The sequence below is a fragment of the Cnephaeus nilssonii genome (assembly GCF_951640355.1).
Source record: "Cnephaeus nilssonii genome assembly, chromosome: 9".
Taxonomy (NCBI): domain Eukaryota; kingdom Metazoa; phylum Chordata; class Mammalia; order Chiroptera; family Vespertilionidae; genus Cnephaeus; species Cnephaeus nilssonii.
Window position 1 is genome coordinate 30,990,240 of NC_137080.1, and position 21,259 is coordinate 31,011,498.

At 40.1% G+C, this 21,259-nt stretch overlaps 1 protein-coding gene across 2 annotated transcripts in view; it reads left to right on the plus strand.

The window, feature by feature from the left end:
• The window catches only part of GRM1 (glutamate metabotropic receptor 1), a gene marked incomplete at both ends in the record, with an annotated part of 294,451 nt that overhangs the window by 75,440 nt on the left and 197,752 nt on the right, over positions 1–21,259 (plus strand). For both annotated transcript variants that reach the window (XM_079780139.1, XM_079780140.1), the window contains one exon: positions 18,838–19,087. In XM_079780139.1, the coding sequence (XP_079636265.1) occupies positions 18,838–19,087 (250 nt within the window). The remainder of the gene's footprint in view (positions 1–18,837; positions 19,088–21,259) is intronic.

Here is a 21,259-nt window from a genome sequence, read left to right on the forward strand (position 1 = left end):
GGTGAACTGGTGAAATGGCAGGAACTGAGGCTGGCACAGCAGGGAGGCGGGAGATCACATGAGATCATGTGCCTTTTGGATTCTACCCTAAGTGTCAGGGAAAACCACTGAAGAGATCTGAGCCAGTAAATAAATTGATCAATTATGTGCGAGATAACCATAATAGATGATGGACTGAGGATAGCTCAGAGAGGAATGAGTGGATGTGGGGAGAACACACAGAAGACTGTTGCAATAGTCAAGGAGAGACAGACAATGAAGGCTTGGATTAAGGTAATGGCGATGGATAAATTCAACACACATTAAGGAACAGATAGGCTGTAGGTGAGAAAGAGTAAGGAAATAAAATGGTTTCATTTTTAATAGACATATAACATCTAAATTAACTTCCACTACAGACAGATTTATTTTTTCACACATCACACACAGGTACATGCATGTATATTTCTCTACATGTATACTAGTATGTATGCATTTGAAATTGTCATACATTTTATTTTTTTATTACTCTTCTCTTTTTTTTTTAATGTCAAATGTCTATAGTTGTTCCTAAATTAGCATGGGTTCAGGGAACTGACATATGTAGCAGATACAGCTTGAATGTCCTTACTTTCTGATCATTCATAATTAAAAAAAACACCAAGCTGCCCTAGCTGGTTTGGCTCTGTGGATAAAGAGTTGGCCTGCAGACTGAAGGGTCCTGGGTTTGGTTCTGGTCAAGGGCACATGCCCGGGTTGTGGGCTCAATCCCCAATGTGGGGCATGCAGAAGGCAGCCGATCAGTGATTCTCTCTCATCATTGGTGTTTCTCTCTCATCATTGGTGTCTCTCTCTCTCTCTCTCTCTCTCTCTCTCTCTCTCTCTCTCTCTCTCCCTTCCTCTCTAAAATCAATAAAAAATATATTTTAAGAAAAACAAAAACAAAAAACCTAGCTTATTTAAAACCTAGTTCGATTTGCCTCTCTTGGGGAAGCCTTTTTTCTCCTTCCCAACTGGGTGTAGACACTCCCTTCTCTGGCCTTCATGCCAGTACCATTTATGATCATTCTTTTGCATGTTAGACTCTTCCAGAAACTTGAGTTTATCTAATGCATGGATTCTCTTCCACTCATATGTTTGCCCCCAAGGGCTTAGCTCTGCCTGGCACATGTCTGCTGGAAGGTGTTGACTGACAAAGAGATCACATTCATTCACAGGATGCAATTCTTACCTTTCTACTAGAGGCCTGGTGCACATATTCGCGATTTGGCCGACTGGCCAGGGGGAGGGACTGTGGGAGGTTGGCTGTGGGAATGCACTGACCATGAGGGGGCAGCTCCTGCATTGAGTGTCTTCCCTCTGGTGGTCAGTGCACATCTTAGCGACAGGTCTACCAGTTGTTTGGTCGACCGGTCATAATGGTCGCTTAGGCTTTTATATCTATCTATCTATCTATCTATCTATCTATCTATCTATCTATCTATCTATGTTTCCTTGTGATAGTGGGGAAACTGGCGTCTAGAGAGCTGCTTATTTGAATTTTTACATTTCTGCTCTCTTTTCTCTGTAATGAGTCAGAGATATTGGAGGGCTGTGATTTGGCAGTCAGAGAGCTTGGCAAGGTGTCATTGGAAGAGCTTAATCAACAGTGCCTGTGTGGTTCATCAATTTAAAGCTCTTGGAATAGGAAGGAAGTGCAGAAGAACTCTAATCCTGCAATGTTATAGCCCAAGCGTATCTGAAATGTTTGATTCCCGATATTGGGCTTCTCAGAAATAATGCTTTTATTGGTGAAAACAAATTATGACTTAATACCAAAATGGGAAACTGGCCCATGATACATTCTTATTTTTTTAGCAACTAATTAAATTGTATTAATAATAGTGATGAGGAAACAGATACCACATAGAGATGAGGGAAATTTACAGTGGATGATTTCCACTCAGGTTCTATGGGAACTCTCTCTTTATATTTCATATACATATATTTTAATCCTAGCATTATCATTAATTGTACCATCTTCATTTATAGTCTCATTAAATGCTCATCCAATTCCCTCTCAGTTGTCCACTTGTCAAAACATACTGTGAGATTTTAAACAATAGATGCAAGGAATTATTCACTATTAGAAGATGTTGTAAAGATCCAAGGATGAGCATGGGAAAGTACCCAGAGCCCAGTACATTGTGGAATTCACAAACTCTGCCTTCTGTGTGCTGCTTGGCTTTGCAGATTCTCAACTCCACAGCTGCTCACTGCTTTCAGAAATATCTACTAAACAAAAAAATATTAGGATGTCAGGGCTTTAATGGGTTACCTCCCCCAAGAGCATTTTTATTTGCAGTAGAAAGAGAAAAGTCATGTCTTGCTAGTGTCAGAATTTTAGGCATTGGTAAAGTAGGCATCTTGGACTAGAGAGACCTTCGCCAGAATTGTTAATAGCATCATATCCACCTGCCTGGACCCCCACCACATGTCAATAGGAGTGTGGGCTCTGGACTTTGACTATGAGGGCTGAGTTTCCTTTTCTCGCATTGGTTGTGTGGGAACATATGCAACCTTTCCTTTTGATCATATGAGAAAGGGCATGTCTAGATTTTTCAGGACCAGAAGGGAACATGGATGTGAAGAGCCTCATCTGGTTCCAGGCATACAGAGCTCAAGAAATATTAGTTGAATAAATAGTAATAAACTCTCATATAGTACTGACAATATGCTAATATTTACATATATGAAATCATTTAATTCTTACAACAACTCATTGAGGTGGTTGCTGTTATCATTTCCATTTTACAGATGAATCAAAATACAGTGAGGTTAACTGATTTACCAAAGCCCCACCACTAACTAGTACGGTAGTCAGAATTTGAGCCAGTCCAGGCTCTCTGGTTCCAGCAGATCTGCTTGTCACCATTTTGCAACGCTACCTCTACTATAAACAAATGGTGTTACTCCAAGAGTATTGGCAAAGCCATTAGAAAACTCAGCATAGCCTGAATTAAGGTGAAATACAGGTCACACTAAGGCTTTGTGATGCAAAACGCTATGGAATCAGCCTTTCCCACCCTGATGCAGTAAACCAGGGCTAGCCTTCCAGCCCCATGGTAAGAGACCTCATGTATTATGCAGTGCAAACCCCTTCACTTTACACATAAGGAAACTGGAACTCAGAGTAGTCCAAGAACTTGAACATGGTCATAGACTGAGGCAGGTCCAAAACCAAGGGTTTTTAATTCACTGCATTTACTGCCACAGGGTCTCGTGTCCTTTGAATTAAAGACAAAATGTTTTCTCCATAGACTAATTTCCTTTTGATCCAAGATAAAATCTAGTTTGACTTGGTTAAATGGACTGTTTTACTGATGATATAAAAAATGTAAAAAGTGGGGTTCAAAAGGAGGAGACCAAAAGCTCAGTGTCAGTGTTGGGGTAATTCCACTGAGCAAAAGGTGTCTAAAAGCAGCTTCTGGAGGAGGGAGGGAATAGCTGGCTCCTGCCGAATGTCAGTCCAATGATGCTGGACAGTATGTCTTTCCATTGCTCCAGGTTCACCTAATGAGCTTGCTCTGTAAGTGGCCTTGTTTTATGTTGCCTGTTTCTGCAGGACAGTGTCTGGTCCCTTGTTTCAGTGACTGTATCCCTAAAAGTTAGTATTGGTAAAAATAACCCTGCAGGCAAGATACATTTTAAATGGTTATACAACAAATGCTTTCTCCTCCACTATGGCAATACACTTGTAAAAGAATCAGATTGGGGAAGGAAAAAGCTGTTGAAAAGAATATTGCTAAGCAGATGCTTACTCTGAGTGCTGAGAATATAAAATATGTTTTGACATGAAGCTCTAGATTATGAAAGAGTGCTGATTCATATTGTTCTAGAATCACCAAATGCTCATGCTTTAGGGAGACTTAAAGACTAAATATGTAAACCCTATATGTTGAGCATGAGCAAAGAAGACAGAATGATAAACCGCTCAAGGTCATAGCTAGTTAGACAGTCAGGACTTCTGGATCTCATCATGGAATTTTCATGGTAAAACATCTTAGAGAGGATAAGAGATGTGTTCATCTGAAAATAGTGGAAAACCATTCTAATAATGGTGGCTTAGCAGGTAGGGATTCATCTTTCTCATGCAGTGAGACATCCAGGGGAGGACAGTGCAGGTTCAGAACGCAGAACGGTGATGCTATTAGGTATCTGGGCTGTTCTGTCTTCTGTGCCTTCAGCCGTCATGTGTCTTCATCCTCATATTTGACCCTCAATGCATAACAACCTGGCTGTTGAACCTCCAGGCTCAGGTACATGTACTGGTGTAAAGAAAAAAGGGGCAAAATGTCTAAAAAGCATTCATATTATCTAACCTTTACAAAATTTCCCTAGAAACCTCACCTGGCAACTTCTATTTAACTCTTATCATCTGGATTTGGGTCACTTCTGCATCTCTAGTTGCAAGGGTGTCTGGGAAGGTAGGGGTTTTGGCTGTGCACAGTCAGCCCAATCAAAATTGGGTATTTTTGAGTAAGGGAACATGAGAAATGGATGATGCATAAGAAACTACTAGAATCTGAAACAATGCATATATGTGAGAGGTAAGTAACTAAGGGGCATGGGTTTTAGGGTCAGACACATCTGAGTTCAAATTCCAGCTCTGACAATTTTTGGGCAAGATCCTCAATTTCCTTTGTAAATGCAGATAATTATGACAAAATGATGCAACAAGGTTGTAGTGAAGTTAAAAGAAGATAATTCAAACATAAGATCTCCATAAAATTGCACATTTTAATGCTGGTTTAGAATCTAGCAACACTTATGTTGCTTACCCTTCCTGGGCCACATTATACTTTGATGTTCTTTGAACTTCAATGAGACAATGTTCAGGATACCAAGACACAAAATTGGGTTAAATTCTTCTTTATTCCCTATTAGAAAAATGGCTGACTGATATTTAGGCATTATTCACACTACTTCGAGCCTTTTGCTCAAAGGGGAGAGACTTGAATGGGCCAACCATCTTGACCTCAACTTAAAGTGCTTCTATATATGTAAATATATAAATATACATTAAAATTAGCTTTATATTTTGCATACTGTTTTTAACCATTTCATATTTAACAATATGTTATAAATATTTTCTATGGTATTGAATACAATTTAGCATCATTCATGAAAATGTTTGCATGTATTCTTTATATAAGTACATAACAACTATTTACCCAATCTCCCATTGTAGAACACTGTTGTTTTTGTTTGTTTGTTTGTTTCTGTTATATTTTCCAATAATGTGCTACGATGAAGATCCTTGTAACTGGAACTTGGTGGACAATGAAATTATTTTTTGAAACTAAATTTCTAAGAAAAAATATGAATGTAAAATAAAACATTAGTATTAAAATTTTCCTACTTAAATGATGAGAACATTTTATACTACCACTAGAGGCCCAATGCATGAAATTTGTGCAAGGGCCTCGGCCCTCGCAGCTGTGGCTTTGTTCGGAAGGTCGTCCAGAAGGACATCCGGAAGGTCGTTTGGCTGTCCAGTCTAATTAGCATATTACACTTTTATTATTATAGATTAGTAGTATATGAGAGTGCTCATTTCAATACACTCTTGCCAACATTGGGTATTATCATTAAAAGATATATACAGATTGTGTGTGTGTGTGTGTGTGTGTGTGTGTGTGTGTGTTTTGGAGTACAGTTTCTGAACTTTTTGGTAGATACTACCTTCTCATTTTTTATTTATTTTTTGTTAATCCTCACCGAGGATATTTTCCCTTTGATTTTTAGAGAGAGTGGAAGGGAAGGGGAGAGACAGAGAGAGAAACATTGATGTGAGAGAGACACATCTATTGGTTGCCTCCTGCACTCGCCTGGACCAGGGTCGGGGATGGAGCCTGCAACCTAGTTATGTGCTCTTGACTGGAATAAAACCCAGGATCCTTCAGTCTTCAGGCTGACACTCTGTCTACTAAGCTAGACTGGCCAGAGCTACCTTCCCATTTTTGATTGATATTCAATGTCACATAGGCAGAGATAGTGGACAGGAGTGCTGGGCAGTCTCTACAAACCTATTTCCTCCATGTGAAAATAGAAATGGAAAATGCTGCTTTCTGAAAGAATGATGATCTCCTTTTTCATTTTTATACCACTTACATTTTGCTTTCTCTTAACTTTTTTCTCCATATCATAAAGATATTTGAATTAGAGAAACCAGAAACTTGGTTAATGTATAAAGCTCTAAAGTTGATATGAGTCATTTATGGCTGACACTTAAGGAAGACTCAGTGACAGAGACTCAATATAGGCAAGCATAGACTCTTGAATGCATTGTGTAAACACCAACAGTCCACAAATAAAATAGGAAAGCAATTGCTTTGTGCAACTGTGGGAAAAAAATCTAGCAACAACCTGGGAATAAGGTGAAACATGAGTGGAGAGCGAAGCACTGCAGTTAAAGAAATAATTGCAATTTTGAATTTTATAAATAGGAACATAGAGAAAATGGAATCTAAAGCTCTTAAGGCATCCTACCTGACTTAAGGTAAGTGGTTGCCATGGGTTAGCAGGGAGGGAAGGGTGAAGAGGAAAAACACAGAAGATTTTTAGGGTAATGAGGTATACTGTATGATACTACAATGATGGATACATGTCATTATAGATTTATTCAAATGCATAGAATATGTAACATGAAGAGTAAGCCCTCATATAAACTATGAACTCTGGGCAATAATGGTGTGTCAATGTAAGTTTATCCATTACTATAACAAATGTACCACTCCGGTAGAGGATGGTGATAATGGGGGAGACTATGCATGTGGGGGTAGGGTGTACATCGGAAATCTCTGTACCTTCAGCTCAATATTGCCATGAACCTAAAACTGTTTTAAAGATAAAACATATTTAAAAAAATAAAAATAAAGCTCTTAGGTCCTGCTAAAGTCTTATGTCCATTTTTATATTCTACAACTTTAGACTCTAAAGTTTAGAAAGACATGGAGAGTAAAAATAGGCCCCATTCCCTGATTTTTTTCTATGTTCTGGGAACTTTGCAATCATTAACACATATGATTTAATAATCATAAGTCTTTGAGATGCATATTATAATCTACATTTTACACAAGAGGAAATCAAAGCTTAAATAAAACACTTAAAGGCTATCTTATCTATCTTCTTATCCAGGATCCAGGACACAAACCAGGTTGATTGCCCCAAGGGTCATCCTCTTATGCAATCAGCTGTAAGGCATCCCTGAAAATGTGATGAGACAAAGGTTACTTGGCTTCAATTATATTGCACAAAGATGTCAATCACTTTTTGGTAATTTTCCTTCTTCTTCTTAGATGTTAAAACTGTTCAAACTGGGATGATTATAGGTAGGATGGGAAATTGCTGGTAAAATGATTCCCTTTCATTCTCTGTGATTGCCCTGTGTGAGGTAGTTCCTTCACTGACCTTGCACATGAATTCTCCTGCATGCCTCTAAGGCCAGTGATGACTCACTCACCTCTGACTGACCAGACAGACCCATAATGCTGACTGCAGGTGTGTGCATGGAGTCAGGGGAGCCATCGCATTTTCTATTCTTTAAGTGGGAGTAATGAACAAATTAAAAGATTGCCCCGAAATGTTAAAGTATAAATTTGTTTCTCTTGAAGAGAAAGTTAAGTTGTGGTTTCCAGAAAGACTCCCCACGCTCCCACCACCCACCCCCAAAAAGAACTCAAACCAGTGCAGTCTTTACTGAAATGAAGAGGAAATATATTTATATTTCATCGCAAGGGATTAGGGTAAAAAAAGAAGAAATTTCTTATATTGTTTGTTGTTGAATATTTACAGTAGTTTCCAAAATGCACTGTGAGAGCAAATTTATTCATCATGATTCTTTTAAAAATTGGATATTATCTTATTTGTCTAAGATGTCCCAGGAGGCAGAGTAGTCAGTTTTTAGGACCTCGCACAAAGACTGGGCCATAGCTCTAATGATTTCAGCTCACCAGGAAGCCTGAGACTGCTATAGAATACCAAGGAAGAAATGCAAGCGTGAAATGTCAGAAATTAAGGCAGTCTATATATGGGCAATAATGTCCATTCCTATTATATTTAAACACTTTTATTATTACAAACAATGGTGATTCTTTGCAACCCCTATGTTCTCTCTTATAAATCTTCCCACAAGGTCTGTTTAGAAGCTTAATTTATAGACTATCTTGATTTGCTCTCTGTAAATCTCTTTGTTATATGAGGTAGAAATTAATATTTTTCAACAAATTTTAATTTTATATTTTATAGACTTTCTACTCTTCCCTTTCTTACTCTCTAGAGTTTAGGCAACATTATAACAGTGATAAAGTCTGTTATAAAATCTGTTATGACACAGCAACATACAGTATATTTCCATGTTGCAGTCTGGTAGTGGTATGCCAGATGCTTCACTTGAAGTTCATTATATAGAGTGTCATTCTATAAAACACGAACCTTCTGCTGCAGTGGGATTCTCTTCTCATTGCCTCTAAAAATACCTCTGTGGATTCTCGTTCAGTCCCATTCACCCTGAATACCAGTCCCTTGCATACACTCTTTAAGGCCAACTTTCATTTCTACTATTCCCAAAGGTATTCTTTGACCCTCCCTGCTCTCTTAGTATTATGCCATTTTCCATTTCACATGTAGCTTATGTGGCTTTCTATTGTTGCTGTGTTTTGTAGTCTTGTGTCATGCCTTCACAGTTGTAAGTCCATGTAGGGGGCAGTATAGAATTCAGATGTGAAATCCCAGTTCTAACCCTGTATGATCTTGGGCAAGTTACTTAACCTCTTAGAGCTTTCCTGCCCTTGCCTGTAAAAGAGGACTTGTAACTTTTATATGGAGTTGTTATGATGAATAAATGAAATCTAGCTATTTTAGTACAGTGCTAGACACATAGTAAATATTCATCAAACTGAAGGCAGAGCCAGTGTCCAATGTTTCTTGGCAACTCTTGAAGTGCAGAACCCAAGGATTGTTTTTCAAGTCGAGAACTCAATAAATTATTTGCTAATTGAATGTTAATATGCAGCTCTCTGTCAGGTCTGGATGTTTACAATTCCATGGCTCTTTTATTTTTTAAGAGTTTTATTAAAAGCCAGTTCTTTATATATCTTCCAAGGCTGCAGAGAGAAGAATCTAAATAAATTTCTTAACACCAGGAAAGGCAAGAGGAAGCCTGAGTGGCAGAATGGAAGTGGGACAGGAGGACAAGAGGGTGTGCTCTGTGCTGAGTGTTTTATTTTGAGCCTGGCATGATTTGCTCATGACCTAGTAGATAGACATACATGTACCTACCATTCTTTCTATCTGAGGAAAATCTGTTCATAATTGAAGACCCAGAATAAAGACTTTTTTCTTTTGTTCCCCCAGATTTACTGAGGTATATTTGAAACATTTTATATATTTAAGGGATATAATATCATTGTTGGATATGCATATATATTGTGAAATGATTACCACAATCAAGCTAATTCCCACACCCATTACCTCTCATTGCTAGCTTTCTTTGTGTGGTAAGAACATTTAAGATCTGCTATCCTAGCAAATTTTAAGTATCCTACCTAATAATAGAGTAATATGCAAATTGACAGTACTTTCGCTATGCCCACGATTGGCCAGGAGACGCGGGGGGGGGCGTTACTCGGGGTGGCCGGGTGGCTGATTGGGCTGGCAGGACGCTGAGCTCGCGTCGCCAGTGGCGGCGCAAGCTCAGTGTCTGTGCCATGGCTGTGCTGCGGCACAGAAGGGGCCTCTGGGGCAGCGAGCCCACATCCCGCCGCGGACCATCAAAAGTGGGGAGCTGGGTGTCCGCTCCGGCACCAGCGGACAGACACCCAGCTCCCCTGTGATCGAAAGTGAAAGCAGGGGAGCTGGGTGTCTGTCCGCTCTGGCACCAGGCCAAAAGCCTCCGCCGGAGGCTTTTGAAAGGCCTGGTGCACCAGCGGACACCCAGCTCCCCTGCGATTGAAAGCGGGGAGCTATGTGTCCGCTCTGGCACCAGCAGACCCCCTGCCATCAAAAGCGGAGAGCAGGCTGCCAGCAGTGTCCGCGGAGCGTGCTAGGCTTTGCGGGGCAGTGGATATGGCCTGGATGGCAGGTTAGGCCTAGGGGACCCTACACGTGCATGATTTAATCATGCACTGGGCCTCTAGTATTATATATTAGTAATGGTATATTATTACATATAATTATATCATTAACTATACATTCATTATACTATACATTGGATCCCCAGAGCTTACTCCTCTTATAACAAAGTTTGTACCTTTGACCAATATCTCTCCATTTTTTTTCCCACTCCTTAACCCCTGGTAGTCACTGTTATGCTCTCTGGCTCTATAAGTTTGACTTTTTTAGATTCCACATATAAATAAGATCATGTGGTAATTTGTCTTTTTCTGTCTGGCTTGTTTCACTTAGTATAAGGTCCTGTGGGTTCATCCATGTTGCAAATGGTGGGGGTTTTTAATGGCTAAAACTCCACTGTGTGTGTTTACATATTCATATTAATATCATAGTTTCTTTACCCATTCATCCATTGATGGACACATAGGTTGTTTTCATATATTAGCTATTGTGAAAACTACTGCAGTGAACATGGGAGTGCAGATAACTCTTTGAGATACTGACTTTATATCCTTTGGATATATACCAAGTAGTGGGATTACTGGATCGTTTGGTGATCCTATTTTTAAGTTTTTGAAGAATCTTATACTATTTTTCATAATAGCTATACCAACTTGAATTTCTACCAAGAGTTCACAAGGATTCCCTTTTTTTTCACATCCTCACCAACAAGTGGCACTTTTTTAGGCAGCTTTTTCTGATTCCTAGACACTTAAACAAGTCCTTGTCATGTCATTAGTCCTGCTGCTACTAAATGAAAGTAACATGATTTTAAGCTTCCTGGAGGCAGTTTTCTTCCCATATTGTATGATCTTTACATCTAGCACTGTTATCAATATAATGAGTACAATATGGTGTTGTAACAATCAAATAAGGTAATGTTTATGAATGCAATTTTTAAAGTATAAAGATTAACAAAAGTACAGTTGCTCCTCCTATATTAGAGCTACTCATGGAAATTTATCTATCATTTTGGGGTCTTTTGGGAATACTGAGAGAAATAGCTAGTTTAAATATGGTCCAAAGAATGTTACTCAGCTCTCTATCAATTTGTGTAATAAAAAATTGCTATCAGAACGAAAACATATAAATAAAGAAATTGGGACTAATATTTCATAAAACCTATTGACCTATGCAGACAGTCTTCTGGATTATGAAAATATACATGCTTGATTGCTTGGTGCTATTAAGAGAAACAAATAGCAAGCTAGGAGTCAAGTTATGTAGAAGCATTCCAGTTCTAACACTCGTGAGCCTTTTCCCGCTCTGTGGCTCTATTTCCTTGTCTGTAACCTGAAAGGTTCGGTTGTTGGATTTTGAGTAAGCCCTGTATCTGTTTCTTGTCTGCTTATGTCCAAGGTCTTCACTAGATTTAAAAACAAAAATTTTCTTGTTTGAATGCATAATATATTCTTGCTCATCTATCCTGCATGTATTTTGGTAAAGGAACAAAATAGTTTTCTGTGAAGTTATTCCCCTTATAACACCAACTTATGACCGATTGACAGTGTCCTTTGCTGTAATTCTTATGCACTTTGTAGATTCCTGAATCTGTATTTATGGTGAGAAAGAGACATCTGACTTCCTTCCCATGCCCCTCTCTGCAGACAGATGAGGCATCCACTTGCCAGCTTCAGTTTCTCCCTTATAATCTGTCAATGCCTCTTGCTTGAACTTTGATTTGTTTCCACAGTCCAGGCAGCTGAGGATTTTGTTATGTGTTAATGAATCCTTTAGGGCTTTACTGGACTGGATTAGGGTATATAAAGATGCTTGAATTAAAAGGCAAATACATTTAATTGATAATTTCTGTTATGAAAAAAAGAGATACAAGAACACTTCATTTAAAAAAATGTAGGAGAATCTTAATTAGGTTTTATCACAATGCCCATGAAATTTTTATAGAAACTGAGATTTAAGTCCTAAGTCCTTTTTTTGGGGAGGGAGGGGGATTATATTCTTTTAAAATTATTTTGACTTAACAATTGCTGTATTTATAAGACATTTACCTTGACACATCTTGAAAACTGCTTCTAAGTTGTCCACCAAAAGTTTGAACTGCTTTCTCCAAAATTGAATGCATTTGTGTTTTGCCAACACTGAGTATTATTAATTTATGCTCTAGCACTTTCTTGTGGAATCAAGCTGAAGCTTGATGTCTCTCACTGAGATGACATTTTTTTGCTTGGCACTTCCCTCCTGTTATCCTCTTGCTTCTCTCCTCTTCAATAAATAACTTGAACAAGAATTTTCACCTAAGCTCTGTTTTTAGGGAAACTAACTTAAGACACTTGGTTTAAGGTGGCAAAGATTGAAACAAAGAAAATAGACCGACTTAGGAACATTTTAGAGATAGAGTCTACAGGAATTAATCTGCAATAGAAGAGAAGTCCAAATAGTTCTTAAATTTTATTATTGAACAAATTGCTGGGTAATGGCACCATTTACTAATAGGATATGTCTAAAAGGGGCAGGTTTGCAGGGCCGAGAGAGAAAAATTCTATTTCAGATAAGTTTGAAATGTCTTTAAGTGGATACAAATGTCAGGTAGGCAATTGAATGTACAAATCTTTTGCTCCAAATGGCAGTCCAGTCTGAAGATCTATATTTAAGATTCAACCATGGTATTCAAATGGTGTTTGAAGGAATGTGACTGAACGAGGTACTTCATGAGACTATAGCAGAGAAAGTTTCCCAGGGCTGTTCCTGGTATGACATTTATTTAGAGATTGAGAAGAATATGACTATCTAGCAAATACATTCAGGAGTAGTCAGTAAGTGGTGAGGAAAGGTTGAGAGGGCCGTGTCAGAGAAACCAAGAGGAAAGAGTATTTCAAAGAGGGTGCAGCCAACTTTTGAATGCAGCTGAGTAGTTCATGAAGATGAAATCAGACAACAGATCATAAAATATGGCAACAGGGAAAATATTGGTGACCTTGACAGGAGAAGAGTTTGACAAAAAATATTCTGAAGTGATGGAAATGAAGGTCAAAGAGAGATTGAGAGATGATGAAGCAAATACATAGACCTAGGCAACGATTATTGCTGTGAACAGTAGTGAATGAGGTGATAAGTCAAGTGGAACAAAGAGTCCAAGAGTATTTTTTAAAACTATGTTTTTATTAATTTTAGAGAGAAGGGGATGGAGAGGGATAGTTACAAGAAATATTGATGACAGAGAGACATCGATCTGCTGCCCTCCACACCCCACCTTGGGGATTGAGCCTGAAACTCTGGCATGTGCCCTGACCAGGAACCAAACTGGGGACCTCTTGTTTCATGGGTCAATGCTCAACCATTAAGCAACACCAGCCTGGCAAGAGTATTTTTTTCTTACACAATTAGAAGGGGAAATTTATTTTACAAAAGAGAGGGGACAATATGAAAAGAAAGTCCTTTAATAGACAAAAAGTGATGGGACTTCATTCCTGAGCAGAAGTCAGCTCTATCCTGAAGCAGAAGCACTTCAAATTTGCCATAGGAGGGATGCTAGCGAATATGAGTGCCAATGAATAAAGTTTCATAGATGTTGTGGTGTGTAGCTGAATTAATTCTAGTTTGATTGTTTCTATGTTCTTATTGAAATACTAGAGGACCAGTGCACGAAATTCGTGCATGGAAGGGAGTCCCTCAGCCCCGCCTGCACCATCTGCAATTAGGGATCCCTACACCTTTTTCTTATCTAGCTAACCTCTTCACATTTAAAAAAAATTAACTGAAATATCACCTACTCTAGGAAATGTCTTTACAATCTGTATTAAGTATTTTCATAGTATATCATTCCTTTTCTTTAACAGCTACTTAGAGTGGATGCAATGTAGTTTTCATTCTTGCATCTGACTTTTTTCTTCTTGCTCTTGTAATAGCAAAGCTTATCCAATTTACATTTGCCCTTCAAGGGCTCATATTTGGTTCAGTTTCTAGTTGGCTACCTGCTTTTATTTTTTTAAGCAATAAATTTGGGTTGTGATAGTAAGCCTCACTTGTAATCAAGCCTATCTTGATTACAAGTGAGGCTTATCACTATCTGAGGTATCTATAATACCTATTACTTTAGCATACCAGAGATTGTGTTCATTTATAGAAAATAACAAAAAATGTCACCTGATCATTTGATCTTCTAGTAATATTTTTATAGCAAGATGTATTATTATAGTAATTTACTACAAAACTGAGGTGTACAGAAATAAATCACATTGAACAATAAAGAATGACTCAAATATCAAAGCGTAGTACACTTATGGCCTCCCTTGTCCTGTGCCTCAGATATCATAGTTCACATGAAATTCAGCTTCCTTTAAAATAGGAAAGGATGCCATACTCATGAGGTAGCTACTTCCACACATATTTTTTTTTTAATTCACAGCAAATACTCTTTGTACTAATTATTGGAAAATCATCCTAGCAATTGCCTCTGTTCCTCTCTGTATTGTTGCCTTACATTGTGATATTATTACTGCGCTTTTATCATCCACTCGCTCTAATAAGATTGTGAATTATTTAAGGGCAGAGATCATGACTTGAGCTTGTGTTTCTCTGTCATGGTGCCTAGATAAATACTCAAATGCCATCCAGTCCAAGTAACTGTGATGAGAGAGGCCCACCGTTGCTGGAGACCTCTGATTTTTATTTAAGGGGCCTCACTTGTTCTGCGCCTTTACAGAGGGGTGAGTAGGGGCTGAGGGAATTTGAGGAAACCCAGACAGAATTCTCCTCTTAAAAGATTTTGCTAAGCTGGCACCTGGGACCGCTGGGTATTTATCCAAAACCCGGACACACAGCAATACCAAAGGAACTGGTCTCCTACTGCTAATGCGTGGGGATCAAACCCCAGCCTGCAGGAACTCACCCCCGTAGTCAGGACCAGGCCGCTGGGTAGACCTGGGCTGGTGCTCCTAACTCTGGGGAGAGGCAGACTTCCCGTGGCTGCAGACTAGAGGCCCCGGACTCCACGCCACATGCCCGAACAGGTCCCTAGCGCAGGTTTGTCAGCAGAGTGGCTTCTTTGCCAGGGATTGCGGGGCGGCTCGGCCTGGCCTGTTCGCTCCGTGATTGTGGGGCAGTTTGGTCTGGCCTGTTCGCCCCATGATCGCGGGGTGGCATGGCCTGGGGGGAGCCAACCAGTTGAGCCCACAACATGTGGCAGCGGCTGTGAAGATCACCACGGCAACCCAGCACTGACTTCCGGTTGGTCAGCCTTTGGTCGTGATTGGTCGTTACAAGTTACAATCCTGGGCTTTTATTATTAGGATGAAATGAAGGTCCTAGCTGAGATGAGGGTCAGCTGTTTAGAGATTTGAAGAGAGAAAAGCAAGGATAAAATAATCATGTTAGAGACTAGGAAAATTTATTTACATTGGTGATGTAGTACTATTTCCTTGCACTGTTGAGTGCCCCTTTTGGTATGTATGCTCATAATTAAAAAAAAAATAACATCTTCACTTGCTTCTTTTTTTTTAAATTGATTTCAGAGAGGAAGGAGAGAGAGAGAGAGAGAGAGAGAGAGAGAGAGAGAAACATCAATGATGAGAGAGAAAAATTGCTTAGCTGCCTTCAGCACACCCTCTACTAGGGACTGAGCCTGAAACCCAGGCATGTGCCCCGACCGGAATTGAACCGTGACCTCCCAATTCATAGGTTGTCACTCAACCACTGAGCCACATTGGCCAGGCTATGCTCATAATTTTTAAATAAAACCAGTCATCAAGGTTATGAGTTTTTTCAGGCATGTTTTAGGTGTACCAGGTGTACCAGTTAATAAGGCGGATTTTTTCAATAGATGGAGTTACACATATGCTTATATATATGTGATTTGATATGTATGCTATTTTGTTGTATTGACAGCAAGATTCAAAATTTCATATGTAAAGTTTTCTGAAGGTGTTAACATCATAGATATTGTTACGCTTAAAAATGTCAAATTTCGTGCCAAAAAAAGAGCATTTGTGGGAAGTTTAAATTCATTACTTTATTTTGAAGAAAAGTGCTGCTGAAAGTTATCCTATACTTCAGGAAGCTTATGGTGAACATGCTCCATCTCAAGATACTTGTGAACGTTGGTTTAAATGCTTTAAAAGTGATGATTTCGATGTGAAGAACAAAGAACGTCCAGGTCAACAACAAAAATTTGAAGACCAACACTTACAAGCATTATTGGATGAAGATGCATGTCAAACTCAAAAACAACCTGCAGAAAGATTAAACGTTGCTCAGGAAACAATTTCCAATCATTTACAAGCAATGGGAAAGATTTTAAAGGAAGGAAAATGGGTGCCACATCAACTGAATGAAAGACAAATGGAAAACCGAAAAGTCATCAGTAAAATGTTGCTTCAATGGCACGAATGAAAGTCTCTTTTGCATCGAATTGTGACTGGCGATGAAAAGTGGATTTATTTTGAGAATCTCAAATGCACAAAATCATGGGTTGATCCAAGTCAACCATCAACATCGACTGCAAGACCAAATCGCTTCACTTCGGAAAGAAGACAATGCTCTGTGTTTGGTGGGATCAGGAAGGTGTGGTGTATTATGAGCTTCTAAAACCAGGTGAAACCATTAATACTGATCACTACAGACAACAAATAATCAATTTGAACCATGCTTTGATCATAAAATGACCAGAATGTTCCAGAAGACATGGCAAAGTAATTTTGCTTCATGATAACGCATCATCACACACTTCAAACAGTTAAAGACACGTTAAAAGATCTTGCCTGGGAAGTATTAACCCACCCGCTGTATTGACCAGACCTTGCTACTTCCGATTACCACTTGTTCCTATCAATGGCACATGCACTTTCTGAGCAGCACTTCAAAACGTACAAAAAAGTGGAAAATTGGTTCTCTGAATGGTTTGCCTCAAAACAAGAAAAGTTCTATTGGGAAGGTATCCACAAATTACATGAAAGATGGGGAAAATGTGTAGCTAGCGATGGACATTACTTTGAATAAAGCACTTTTGATGTATCTCTTGAAATTATTGTGTTTTCTTAGATTACAAAATCCACATTATTAACTGGTACACCTGGTAAACATGGAATAGGAGAATGGCTAGGTTTAACTAGCATTAGAATTTTGTCAGGGAAACACAAGGGAGTGAAAAAATTTTCAAGGGAGTGCTAGCGACGTTGGGCTGTAAGATCTAAATTCGGCTATGAGGCAAATGAGAGGCAGGATGGAAAGAAAAATATTGAGGTAAATGGATTTGAGGTTTCTGTGAGGTAGAATGAATGCTTGAGAATGGGTATCCTATCTAATAAAGAGGGAATATGCTAATTGACCCTCACACCATTGCAAAGATGGCAGCACCCACAGCCAATAATGAGGGAATATGCTAATTGACTGCCACACCCTCAAAGATGGAGGCACCCACAGCCACAAGATGGTGACACCCAGTGCCCTCAGCCACACCTGCCTTTGGAGTCCCCCAGTCCCCTCAGCCCCCAGCTGCCCAGACCCAGCCCGAGGTGCAGGCAAGCCTCGGATATTGGCTGCCCAGCTGCCCAGGGCCGGCCCGAGGCACAGGAAAACCTTGGATGATGGCTGTCCAGCCGCCCAGGGCTGACAGAGGCTCAGGTAACCAGGGCTGGCTGAGGCTTGTGCTGCCGGCAGTGGCAGCAGCAGAGGTATGATGGGGGCATCGCCTTCCCCTGATCACAGGGTCACCTCCTGCCCATGAGGGCTCCTGGACTGTGAGAGGGGGCAGGCTGGGCTGAGGGACCCCCTCTCCAGTACATGAATTTTCATGCACCGGGCCTCTAGTTAGAATATATGAGCTTGAAAGATAAGAAGAGATAAACAAAGACTGGGATGTTTGACAGCCACATTCAGAGGTATTAGTGACATTTGGGATAACAAAGTCAAAAGTAGAAATAAGTAGGTTATAGGAAGTATCTTCAGATGGAGGGAGTTGAGAAACTGGGGACAGTGTATTGCATCATCTACCTGGGTATCAACTTGGGGAAAGGAGTGGAGCTATAGAGGACACTAAGGTGGGGGCTACAGTCATCAGTGAGACTGAGAGATGGGGAACTGACACAATATGATACTTGTTTTATTTAAGTGATTTCTATGAGTTCTTAGTTTTTTAAAGTATGTTTTATTATAGGAATGACATTAACATAAAAATCAAAACAGAAGACCAAATCTCCCATAGCCCCATCACTTCATCAGAGGGTGTTGGATTTTGACTAAGCCCTGATTCTGTTTATTGTCTGCTTATTCTGGCCTGGCCAGGTATTCCGTTTGCTTTGTTTACTCCCTCTTCATGGAAATGTGGCAGGGCTTGCTGTCACCATAAGTGCCTACCTCTTAACCAGGCTGCCTGGGAAGCAAGCCCTCAAAGGAACAGGCCTTCTCATTGTGCTATTTGACCTCCGACCACAGTGCGCTGATCTCTCTCACAGTGCTAAAATTTGGGACAGCCACTATTAATCATGATTATAAAATAGGGCAGCAGGCCTTCATTTATCAAAACTTGTTTCACTGTGGATGCCCTAGTTAGATAGTTTCTCATTATTTTCAGAGTTGATCGTTTGATCATGCTCCTTGATCCATCCAGCTCTTCCTTCAGTCCCAGTTACACTGACAAGTTATTTGGTCAGTCTGTCCTCTCCATTCCCAGTGACCAGGGAATCCTTATTCCAGGTGTGAGTGTGGCTGCTGCCAGGTTGTCTTGAACATCTGTTGATTGTTTTTGGACAGGGAATTATGGGGAGAGTGGAATGGACGCTTTCAAAGAGCTGGCTGCCCAGGAAGGTCTCTGCATCGCCCATTCAGACAAAATCTACAGCAATGCTGGGGAGAAGAGCTTCGACCGACTCCTGCGCAAGCTCCGAGAACGGCTCCCCAAGGCGAGAGTGGTGGTCTGCTTCTGCGAAGGCATGACGGTTCGGGGCCTCCTGAGTGCCATGCGGCGCCTGGGCGTGGTGGGCGAGTTCTCACTCATTGGAAGGTAAATCTCTTAATCTCTTCTCTCTTTCTGTTTCCCTCCTCCTCCTCCTTCCTCCTCCCCTCCCCCTCCTCCTCCCTTTCCTCCTCCTTCCTCCCCCCTCCTCTTCTCCTCCTCCCCCTCCTTCTCCCTCTCTTCCTCCCTCTCCTCCTCCTCCTCCCCCTCCTCCACCCTCCCCCTCCCCCTCCCCTTCCTCCTCCTTCTCACTGAGAGTGGGGCTATTGTCATTTTCCTGATAGATAAGAGTAGCACAGTATATGACAAGATGATAAAACTATTTCAGAAAAGGGTGGAAAGTTGTTGCCAGACTGTTTTATCCCAGAGAATTATTTTCCCCATTTGCTTCCCACCCCTTTCACATCACCCCCAACACACACACACACACACACACACACACACACACACACACGCACACACACACACACACACACATGTCTTCATACTTTATAAGCACAGAAATCTTAACAGGTACCGGTGGATAGGGGGTCAACAATAATTATAGAAATATATATTACGATTTAAAATTTAAGGGGTTGACTAAGTGAAAATGAAAATGTGTAGCTGAACTTTGGAACTTGATAATATCATTTCTTACACTTACAGGCCAGCTCACAGCAATGCTTTCAGTATGCGAGTTCTGGGATTGCGGGTGATGTGTGCCAAGATCTCTGCTCTTCTTTCTAGACCATATGTACTTGTGTGTGAATCACTTCCATATCACTGTCGTTTTCATAGCGTTTTTAACCTAACAGATATCTTGTTAAATTTTCCATCTTCTAATGGTAAAATTTTCCAAGGAGCCTACTGAGTTTACTTAAATGAAAGTCTTACTGATCTTCTACTCTGTCACACTCATGTCCCAGATCTCTTTTTCTCCTCTCCTCTCTTCTACTGGCTAGCGTACAATCATATCTCCCCTGCTGAAACACTCAACCACCGACCCTCTTGTCTAGGAAATTGGTGGTAGTGGTGTGGACATCCTCACTGGACCTTTCGCCTCCATTCCTGCACTTACGGTAATGATGACAAAAATAGTGAGACTAATCTCACCATCACCTGGAACTAGAGGCCCAGGACACTTCAAAGACTGTTTTTTAGAAGAAGGAAGGACAGAAACTCAACTAAATGAATAAAGTAACAAAAAGTACTCTCTTTTGGCATGAGGAATTTTGGAGTCAAGGTCAAAATATAAACCAAGATTAAGAGAATTATTGAATTTGGGTATAATTGTTACACTGCCACAAAGTGTTATTTTGGCAGCTTCAACATAATGCAGTGTGTGAAGCCATTTGAGGAGCATGAAAGAAGGAACATTATTTCCTTAGTGACTGGAAAGGATGTGAGCAGCATGGCTGAAGTGTTATGAAAAATAAGGTTCTTATATATACACCAGGACAGATGGCCTGCAGATAGTCAGCCTTTTAAATTGTTTTTATGAAATGACTGCTTTTATAAAGAGTGCTTGTTTTTTAAAAAATTTCTCATGTTTACCATTTTCAAAAGAACAATAGTCTGTTTTGCAGTATTCATTCTCTTTAATATCCCTGAAGAGGCTATCTACCTGGGTTCTGGAGATCTTGAACAGATGTAGCAAATGCGTGAGCTTTAGGGTAGACAGACTGCTTAATTGTGAAATACAATTATACAAAATGCTGCAGTGAGTAATTGGAGTATAAAGAACTCATTTCACCATTATTCTTTAAAAGCTGGTCAATGATGGTAATGTAGTTAACCTCTCCTGCTAACAATGCAGCTGAGCTCATGCAAGTATTTCTGAGATTCTCACGTGTGCTTGCTCATAAATACGTCAGCTACCTGTGATATCTACTTCTTTTACTCCTCTTTCGGTTTTCTGCCCCGCCTCTGCTGGGTTGTACTGACATATCCTGGGGAAGCACCAGCACAATGAATGTCTGAGTTTCTGAGGACACAGCTCCCTGCACCAATGGTTATGGCCTACAATGCATGGAGCCTTTGAGATACCAAAGTTATGCTACACTCGGTGCCTTTTTGGGCTACATTCTATGAGACCTCTCAGTGTGGTATTGGCTTTTACTCTCATATCCAAGAGGATTTTGGGGGAAAACAGCTTTTTCTTCATTCTTTGTTCTGTTTCTTCCCTGGGAGAGATATAAGTGAGTCCATAGGGAGCTGAGCAGGGGATAAAGCCAAGTG